At 67.1% G+C, this 10,455-nt stretch overlaps 1 protein-coding gene across 1 annotated transcript; it reads right to left on the bottom strand.

Annotated features, from left to right (window-relative positions):
* Nucleotides 1-529: 529 nt before the first annotated feature.
* HRH3 (histamine receptor H3) lies at nucleotides 530-6,264 on the bottom strand. The gene is given in 3 exon segments (NM_001082226.1): nucleotides 530-1,453; nucleotides 4,885-5,051; nucleotides 6,018-6,264. Coding segments are annotated over 3 exon segments (1,338 nt in total).
* Nucleotides 6,265-10,455: the final 4,191 nt, after the last annotated feature.

Below are 10,455 nucleotides of genomic sequence, written 5' to 3'. Positions count from 1 at the left end.
TTCCTTCTCCGTCTTCCCGAAAACGCCCGGAATGGAAAAGCAGGGAACAACTTCGAGGTCCTGGGGCCGCTCGACACTTTCGGGGACGGAGAGAGGAGAGGGAGGGAGGAGGCAGGCCCTGGGCTTGAGCGAGAGATGGGGGCAGCAAGGGCAGTGTCCAGGCTTGCCCAGGGAGGGGCGGTGTGCGGGTGTGTGCAGGCTCGGGGGCCGGGGCGCGCGCCAAGCACTAAGCAGTTGGTCTGGGAAGCAGAACACGAACCAGTAACGCACAAAGGGCTGACTCCCCCAGCCATCACAGTGCCCGTGGGGTGGGCGGCACGGCTGGGACCCCCGTGTTGCCTTGCCTGGGCTGGAGTCGCGCGGCAGGCAGCAGGGCGGGCCCCTGTTCAGCCAGCCAGGGCCCCTCCGGCCAGCCCAGCCAGCGCCTCCACCGCGCAGCAAAGGCACTGGGGTGGACCCCAGCGCTCGCGGGAGCCAGGTGGGTGACAGCCGAGCCGGAGAGGCTGCGGGCGGCCGGGCGGCGGCCGGCTCACTTCCAGCACTGCTCCAGGGAGCCATGAGGCTGGATCTTGAGCCGCTGGGGGCAGAGCAGCTTGGTGAAGGCCCGGCGGAAGCTGTAGTGGCACAGCGGGTAGAGCACGGGGTTGACCGCCGAGTTGGCCCACAGGAGCCAGAAAGACGTCTCGTACCAGAAGTCAGGGACGCAGTGGCCGTGGCAGGCGGCCCGGATGATCATGAGCAGCGTGTACGGGGCCCAGCAGAGCCCGAAGATGCTCACGATGACCGCCAGGGACTTGGCCACCTTCTTGTCCCGCGACAGCCGGAAGCGCTGGCTGATGCCCTGCGACACCATCTTCATGCGCTTCTCCAGTGACGCCGAGGACGCCGACGGCTTCGAGCCCCTCTTGAGCGAGCGCGGCCGCTCGGCGCCCCGGGAGGAGCTGCCAGAGCTGGAGGTGGGCGAGGCCGCGGCGCCCCCGCCGCTGCCGCCCCCGAGGGCGCCCTCCCCGGCCTCCGCGCCCGGCGCCACCTCGCCCACCCCGTACCTGTGCAGCGGCACGGCCTCCGCGTGCCCCTTGGGCCAGCAGCCCCAGCAGCCGGGGGGCGGCGGGGGCGGCGAGGCCTGGGCCTCGGGCGGGGGCTCGGGGCCGGCGCCGTCGCGGACGCCGTCCAGGCGCAGGCGCGTCCGCCTCTGGATGTTGAGGTAGATGCTGAGGTTGAAGAAGGTGACGCTGAGGAAGGGGGTGAAGAACTCCAGGGTGGAGGCCGTGATGAGGAAGTACCAGTTGTGGAGGAACTCGGCGTAGCAGTGGCCCTCGGGGATGGAGCTGCCCCCCGACAGGTGCTCCCAGCTCAGGATGGCCGGCCCGTACAGCAGGAAGGCCAGCACCCACACCAGCGCCATCTTCTGCACCGCCCGCCGCGTGTCGCCCTGCTGGGCCCGGTAGGAGACCTGCGCGGGACACGTGGGGCTGGACCGGCCTCCGCGTGCGCTCCTCGGGGCGGCCGAGCCCTGCCCTCCCTACTGCCGCCCCCACCGTGTCCCCTGGCCCACCCTGGGCCCTACAGGGTGCCCCCACCAGCTGTGAGCTCCCTGGGGCGTGGGTCCAGACCCAGCACGGGCCACACAGGGGCAGCGCGGGCAGCGCGGGCAGGGCGCCTGTGCAGGGCGAGGCCTGTGGCGCAGCGGGTCCAGCCTCCCTCGTGACGCCAAGAGCCATGTTGGAACGCTGCCGGGTCGAGCCTCGGCTGCTCCGCCCCCCTGAGCCAGCTCCCTGCTAATTTGCCGGGAAGGCGAAGGAGGGTGGCCCAGGTACTCGGGCACCGGCCACCCACGTGGGAAGCCCTGACGGCCTTCCGGCTCCCGGCTCCGGCCTGGCCCAGGCCTGGCTGTTGCAGCCGTCTGGAGAGTGACCAGCGGGTGGAAGGTGGTTCCCCCGTCCGCCTGTCTTCCCCGGCTCTGTCACTCTGCCTTTCAGATGAAAAATAATCTAAAAAAGATGCTCTCGTGCTCCAGGGGCGGAGTCCAGCCCTGCCACGTGCAGCAGCGTCCTTGGGAGTGGGAGTGCAGGAAGCCCCGTGCTGGCCCCGTGCTGGGAGAACACACGCTCCCACACGCTCCCACACGCTCCCACACGCTAACACACGCTCCCACACGCTAACACACACTCATAGTAACACATGCTCACACATGGTCACACACGCTAACACACACGCTAACACACAGGCTCACACACACTCGTAACACGCTCACACAGGCTCACACACTCGTTACACTCACACATGCTAACACACGCTCACACACACACGCTCACACATGGTCACACACGCTCACACATGGTCACACACGCTCACACACGCTCACACAGGCTCACACACACTCGTGGTAACACACGCTCACACACGCTCCCACACGCTCACACATGCTCCCACACGCTCACACACGCTCACACACGCTAACACACACTCACACACGCTCACACACACTCACACATGCTAACACACACTCACACACACTCACACACTCACACATGCTCACACACGCTCACACATGCTAACACACACAGGCTCACACACGCTCATGGTAACACACGCTCACACATGCTCACACACACCAACACACACGCTAACACACAGGCTCACACACTCGTAGTAACACATGCTCACACAGGCTCACACACTCATAACGCACACTCACACGTGGTCACACACGCTAACACACACGCTAACACTCAGGCTCACACACGCTCATGGTAACATACGCTCACACATGGTCACACACTAACACACACACGCTAACACACAGGCTCACACACACTCGTAACACGCTCACACAGGCTCACACACGCTCACACACGCTCACACACACACGCTCACACATGGTCACACACGCTCACACATGATCACACACGCTCACACACGGTCACACATGGTCACACACGCTCACACATGGTCACACACGCTCACACACACTCGTGGTAACACACGCTCACACATGGTCACACATGCTAACACACACACGCTAACACACAGGCTCACACACACTCATAGTAACACATGCTCACACATGGTCACACACGCTAACACATACGCTAACACTCACACAGGCTCACACACTCGTAACACACACTCACACAGGCTCACACACACTAACACACACGCTAACACTCACACAGGCTCACACACTCGTAACGCACACTCACACGTGGTCACACATGCTAACACACACAGGCTCACACACACACATGGTCACACACACACACACTCACACAGGCTCACACACACTTGTGGTAACACACGCTCACACACGGTAACATACACTCACACATGGTAACACACACTCACACACGGTAATGCATGGTAACACACACTCACACGCTCACACATGGTTAACACACAGATGGTAACACGCGCACACACAGTAACATACATGCTAACATATATGGTAACACATGCTCACACACGGTAACACATGGCAACAATCACACATGGTAACATACACTCACACACGGTAATATACCTACATGGTAAACACAGTAACATGCTTGCACATGGTAACACATGGCAACACAGTAACACATGGTAAATCACCCTCACACACAGTAATACACACATGCTCACACACTCACACTCGGTAACACACATGGCAACACACTCACACATGGTAACACACACATGCTCACACACTCACACTAGGTAACACACATGCTCACACACGGTAATACATGGTAACACACAGTAATACACGTGGTAACACACTCACACATGGTAACACACACGCTAACACACGGGAACCAAGGGTCGCAGATCCCCGAGGGGCTGGATAGAGGGTGGGGCCGCAGGTCTCAGGAAGTGGGGCGGCACAGGAGGGCGCGGCAGGGGCCCGAGGTGTGGTGTCTCCGGTGGGGGGAGTGACGAGGGCCTGAGCCCACCCCTCAGGACCCCCGCCCCCGACTCTGGCGCTGACCTCCGTGAGCACAGGGGCAACATCCAGGCCACCGCGGCCGCAGGGCCGGTGCTGGGCGGGGGGGGGGGGGGCGAGCCGGCCTCCGGTCCCGGCTGCTCCACTTCCCATCCCGCCTCCTGCTAATGCGCCCGGGAGACAGCCAAGGACGGCCAAGTGCTTGGGCCCCCGCGGGAGGCCGGGTGGAGCGCCTGGCTCCTGGCTCCGGCCTGGCCCAGCCCTGGCTGTTGCAGCCATTTGGGGAGTGAGCGGACTCTCTCTCTCTCTCTCTCTCTCTCTCTCTCTCTCTCTCTCTCAGTAACTGCCTTTCAAAGAAGCAAATATCTTAAACTTAAGAAACAAAACAAAACAAAGCTACCACTGCTCGGGAGCCTGTGGCCTGACACCCCCTGGACGGCGCCTTGTTCCGTCCTCACAACGGCCCCACCGCTGCCCGGGCGCCGGCAGACCACAGGGGGATGGACTCGGGAGGACCCCCGCTCACACACTGTCCCCCCCTTCCCAGAGTAGGAGGGAAGATGCCCCCCACAGAACCCGGGGGGGCGGGGAAGACGAGGTGGGGAGGGAGCGGCGTCGGGTGGCCTCAGGCCCCTGGGACCCGCGCGGCAAACTCGCAGGCCCGGGCCCCTGACACGACGGGGCCTGGGGAGCCAGGAGCTGCGTCTCCCTGGGGCTGCATCTTTGAGTGCACCTGCCAGGGCCCTGCCTCCACCCAGGGACTTGGGACGGCGCCGCTCCCTTCAGAACCTCTGGTCAGGTCGCACTCTGCCTCCTACCCCAGGGTCAGGCCAGCTGGCTGCAGAGCACAAGCCTTGTGGGTCAGGACGAGGTCGGCGGGGACCAAGCTCTGGGGCACCGAGAAGTGGCCACCCCCGACCGTCCCAGGGAGTGAACGGCGACACCCACACGCCAGGACTCACGGCTCGCGTGACGGACAGGAAGCGGTCATAGCTGATGAGCACAATGTTGAAGACGGACGAGGTGCACAGCAGGTAATCCACCACCAGCCACAGCTTGCAGAGGCCCCGGCCAAAGGTCCAGCGGCCGGTCAGCACATAGGGCACATACAGCGGGATGCAGAAGGCACCTGCAAGGGGTGGGGGGAGTAGGGCCACAGCTGCACAGGGGCCAGAGCCAGATCAGCCACAGCGGACACAGGCAAGACCTGGAAGTACCGTAGTGGCCACCTTCCCGGGACCATCAATCTCCTAAACGCCCCTCCCTGGGGTCTCCCAGGCACAAACCCTGCCCTACTGCTGGCCTTTGCCGCCCCCCCCCACCGCCCCTGGACTTGGGGTCAAGAGAGGAGAGTCCAAGCAAGGGGGCCTGGCGTGGAGACTCTGGGCTTCTGCCCAGCGCTCCCAGCCCCCAGAGAGAGGGAAGATAATTTCCACTCTGCCCCAGCCCCCACCCTAGCCCCTGGACGGCCCTCCCTCCTTGGCGAGAAAACCCAGAGAGCCCCTCTCCGCCAGCCGCTCCCACCGCCAGGGCCCGCTCAGCGTCTGCCTGCCAGACGCACCTCGCAGCCCCAACAGGTGTCTGGCGCTCGGCCCCCTCCGCGCGCCCCGCCCCCCAGCCGGCAGCAGAGCACGGACACGTGAGAGCGCGCTCCTGCCAGCACCTCCCCACCCCCCGCCTACCCCACGGCACCCTCCCCCAACACGGATCTAAAACCCCCCTCCCGAGTCCTCTCCCCAAACCCCGCAGCGCCCTCCGCGCGTCCGGAGCCGCCGCCGCCTTTGTTTGTTTGGCTTTGGCGCAGGGGCCAGCGCAGCACCGGCGGTCGCTGCGCCTCGCGCCTCGCCCCGCGCCTTCCCCGCTCGCTCGCTCGCTCGCTCGCGCCCCCTCCCCCGGGGCACCCCTCCCCAGCCTCTATACCGCGGGCCGGGAGGCGAGGAACTTCCTCGCGCCCACCGCCCCGCAGGCTGCGGCTGCCTTGCCCCAGCCGGACCCCGGAGGAGCGTGCGCCCGCGGGAGCCACCCCGGGTCCGTGCGCCAGTCCCCGCACGCCCGGCCGGGCTACAGCTGCGGGCTGCAAGGGCGGGGGCTTTACCCACGAGAAAGTCGGAGATCGCGAGGTTGAGCAGAAAGAAGTTGTTCTGGGTGCGGAGGCTCGAGTCGGCCACGAAGGCGAGCATGACCAGCGCGTTGCCCAGCACCGTGGCCACGATGAGCAGCGCCATGAGCGCGGCCAGCACGGCGGTCCAGGCAGCCGAGAAGGCGCGCGCCCCGCCCGCCGCCGCCTCGCCCGCCAGCGCCCCCGACGCGTTCAGCAGCCCGTCGGGCGGCGCGCGCTCCATGGCCTCGCAGGCTCACGCGGCGCCGGGACGCGGGGCAGGGCGCGGGCCGCGGGCTGGGAGGCCGGGAGGGGCCCCGACCCGGGGGCCTCGTCGTGGCCGACTCTCCGCCCAGTGCGGTTCCCCGGGGGGCGCCCGGCGCATGGTCCGCGGGACCTGCGCGGGAGGCACCGAGGGAACGGGGCCCGGTTCCGAGCAGTGGGGGACCGGTGGCGCGGCGGCTGCAGGCGAGCGGAGCCCGAGCGGAGCCGGAGCCCCAGCCGCCGCCGGCGCGTCCGTGCACCCCGAGCGCAGCGCGCAGCCGAGTGCGCCCCGCGCCCAGCCCGCCGCCCCCCGCGCCCTGCGCTGAGCCCCCGCCATTGGCTGCGGCCCTCGCCCCGCCCCCGCCCCGCCCCCGCCCCGCCCGGCGCCGGCAGCACCACGGACAGCGCCGCGTGCCCGCCCGCCCGGCTACAGCCCCAGCCCCGGTGCGCACGGCGGCTGGCGGAGAGCCCGCTCCGGGCACGGCGGGCGCTGGGGCCGGGGGTCGCCGCGGCTCACCGGGGAGGCGGTCTCTGCGACGCCCGGCCCCCTCCGTGCCCTCGGTCCCGATGACCCGTGCCCGGCCTTCGTCTGCAGCCGGAGCGCCGGGGGAGACCTGGGGGGAGGTGGGGGTGGGGATACGCCCGCGGTCGCGCTCGGGGGAACTTGCCCTGCGGGGCCCCTCCTCGCTCTTTACGGTGTGCAAGCCTCTCTGGGGGTGGAGGAAGGCTCCGAGAACGAGATGGGGAGGGGGTCTCGAGAGCCGGTGCCGCGACCCAGAGTCCTCTCCATCCCCTGAGTGTGGGAGACCCTGGGTCTCAGCCTCCCGCGGTCAAGGCCCCTGCACAGGGTCCAGGGTGACCTGCCAGGCGCGGCCAGATGTGTGGTTACATAAGGGAGCTTGGGAGCCCGAGTGGGTTCAGCCGGAGGGGAGCACGCCCCGCCGGGACGCAGGTGGCCGCCGGTTGACCTGGGAGCCTCCAGCGGCTGCAGCGGGACCGCGGGTCCCCCCGGAGGGCAGCGCGGTGGGGCGGTCACTGCTGCGGCCGTGGACAGACGAGGTCACTGCGCTCGGGCGCAGACAAGGCGGCGGCTGCGTTTGCGCCGCGGGCGGGGGGCTGGCGCGAAGGAGCGTCCCCATCCCCCAGGCACAGGGGGTCAAGGGCAGACTGACAGCCGCGCTTGCGCTCAGACACACAAATACCCACGGAGCGGGGGCCCCGCGGCCGGCGTCCCCACAGGCTGGGGACCCAGGAGCGCTGGGAGCCGCATCAGACAGCCGACAGCCAGGGAACAGCCTGGGGGAAGCTGCGGCGCTCAGGCGGACCGAAGTGCCTGTGGCTGGGTGGGGGTGGGGGCCCCTGGGGCCGGCGCGCAGCCACCCCACGCTGGGATCCGGCGCAGCCACCCCTCCCCCAGCCCCAGGTGGTGCTGCAGCAACTTTGGGGCGTGTGGTCTCCCTTCCTGGGTTGCCCCCAGCCCCACCCCAGCCTCCAGCTGTTTCCGGGTTCTGGGGGAGGGGGAAGCCCTGCTCATACTCCTTCTGCCAGCCAGCCCTGCCCCCTGGTTTCTGCCAGTTGCCCCTTACCCTAACTCCTGCGCTGAGCCGGGCTGTGCAGGGCGGCACCCCGGGGGCAAGGTGCAAAGTTTCTGGAGCTGGCAGACCTGTGACGTGTGGTCCTGGGCAGGACGCACTGCCCCAGAGCCTGCTCCCTGCGTCTCCCCCGTCCCACCCCCAGGCTGGCTACAGCCAGACAGTGCATCAAGTTCCCCCACTGGCGGAAGCCTCAGAGGGCGGAATTGCACGGGGTGGGGGTTGAGAGGGGCCCAGCTCCTGCCCTCCCCGGCTGGGGCCACCGTGCCGCCATCTTGCATGGGGAGTGTGAGTTGCTGAGCCACAGCTGGAGCAGGGTGTCGTTACCCTCGGAACTGGCAGGAGAAGCCGCACCGGAGTCTGGGACCCCAAGCAGGACTAAAGACTGGGGGCTCTGGAGGCCCGCCTTCCCGTTCCCCCAAACGGGCAGGGCCCCCAACACCTGCCGTCCACCCCCAAGGCTGGGGCCACACCCACCCCGGCGCAGGGGAGTTCCCTGGTGGCTCTGCCCACAGCAGCTGAGTGGGGACACCTGAGCCCCGCCTGCCGCACACTTCGACGGGGCGTCACCGCTCCCTGCCAAGGCGGCGACAGAAGGTTGGGTGTGGGTCCTGTGGGTCATCCACCCTGGCAGCCTGGCTTATTTGTTTGTTTATTTTTAGAGATCGCTCTTATTTGAAAGTAAGCGTTACACACACACACACACACACACACAGGGGGAGGTGAAGGAGAGAGAGAGGGAGAGAGAGAGGAGAGAGAGGGAGGGAGAGAGAGAGGGAGGGAGGGAGGGAGAGAGAGAGAGAGAGGTCCTCTGTCCGCTGGCTCCCTCTTCAAAAGGCTGCAATGGCCAGGGCTGGGCCAGATGAAGCCAGGAGCCAGGAGTCTCCTCCAGGTCTCTCACGTGGGTGCCGGGGCCCAAGCACTTGGGTCGTCTTCCACTGCTTTCCCAGGTGCTTTAGCAGGGAGCTGGATGGGAAGTGGAGCAGCCTGGGCATGAACCTGAGTCCACATGGATGCTGGCGTCGCAGGCGGCGACTTTATCTGCTGCACCACAGCACTGACCCCAGAGCTCCCACTTTTTAATCAAAGCTCAGGGCCAAGCCCCTTGCTAAGAATCGCTGTGGGCTCGGTTCACACCCCAGCACTGGGGGCTGAGCTGTGTGGCCCTGCGGTGGGCGAGCAACTCCCCTGAGCCTCAGGCCCTTGCTGTCCCCACCGGCCGGCTCCCTGTGAGCACTTACACCATGACGTCATCAACCCCAGTCACCGACAGGTGGCACTGGAGCCATCACTGCGGTGCACGCCAGCCGCCCGCCCAGGGTCGCACAAGGCCTCAAGCCCAGGCTCCGAGCAGCCTTGCCCTGGCCCAGCCCCGTGGGGTGGAGGCCCCCACACCAGCAAGACAGGAACCTGGTGCCCTCTGGGTGGGGGTCCCAACCTGGCGGAGGACTGCAGGGTGAGTGGGGCAGGCCTCCGTGTGGCCGAGGACAGGCTGTCCTGCTCTGGGGGACCCAGAGTGGCCGCCCAGTCTGCACAGCATGTGGAAATGGAGAGTGGCTGGGTCCAGGGGCCAGGGGCCAGGGGCCGCACGGCAGGCTGGGGCAAGGAGCTCCCTACCGTGGAGTGTGGGTCTAGCGTGGAAGAGTTGGGGTCACATGCAGCCATCAGAAGCATCAACCACCAAGGTGGGACACCAGCAAGCCCCTGTCCCCAGCCGCCCAGACTGGTGCGGTCACACCAAGCAGAGGGCTCGCGTGGGGAGCCACGCACAGGTCCAGGAGCACGGGCCCCCATCTGCCGGGGCCCGCCCCCCACTGCTGCCTCTCAGCGTCTGACCCCAGCAATGGGTGCAGCACTGAGCCCCAAAGGGCTCCCTCCTCCAGGACCAGCGCCCCCTGGTGGCGAGATGATGGCGACAGGTCCACTGCAGCCCCTCCTCACAGGGCTGTGCACCTGCTCCTGGCTTGGATTTGCCTCTGTGTCCGGGGAATGGAGGAGGCTGGCTCCCCAGCATCCCACCAGGGCTCCACGTGAGGAGGGGGTGCAGGAGTGGTCCCACGGCCCCAAGGCCTTGTGGTTGCACCGCCTGCCAGGCCATCCCGGGGCAGGGGTGGGAACGGCCTCGAACGGCCTGGCAGTGTGAGACACTGGCACAGGGCCTGGGTGCTGTCCTGCAGGGTGTGGGCGAGTCAGGGAGCCTCACGTGCAGGTGGGGCACCCCCGCTGAGGCAGCGCAGCACCCAGGGCGAGGCGCAGGCGGGACAGCAGGGAGCAGCTGTTCCGAAAGTGCGGGCTTGGAAGCCCTTGTCCCAGGAGAGGGCACCCTCTCCCCAGAGGACTTCAGGCCATGGCTGTCTCCAGGGTCCAGAGAGGAGGCAGGCCCTCCTGGGCACGATGGGACCCCCGGTGCGACTGCTCCTGTGTGTGGGGCGTGCAGCCACCCTAGCCCGAGGTCCGGTAGTCAGGGGCTCAGCGCCGTGAGGAGCCAGCGTGGCCCCAAGATCTGCAGAGACGACCGCTGAGGCAGGGGCGCGGCCCGAGGTCACCTGCCCCGTCCCCTGCGTCATCCCGGGAATCTC

Source organism: Oryctolagus cuniculus, chromosome 11, assembly GCF_964237555.1.
Source record: "Oryctolagus cuniculus chromosome 11, mOryCun1.1, whole genome shotgun sequence".
In the NCBI taxonomy this organism is placed as follows: domain Eukaryota; kingdom Metazoa; phylum Chordata; class Mammalia; order Lagomorpha; family Leporidae; genus Oryctolagus; species Oryctolagus cuniculus.
Note: the sequence above shows the minus strand (reverse complement) of the source record. Positions and strands in the feature narration are given on the sequence as shown.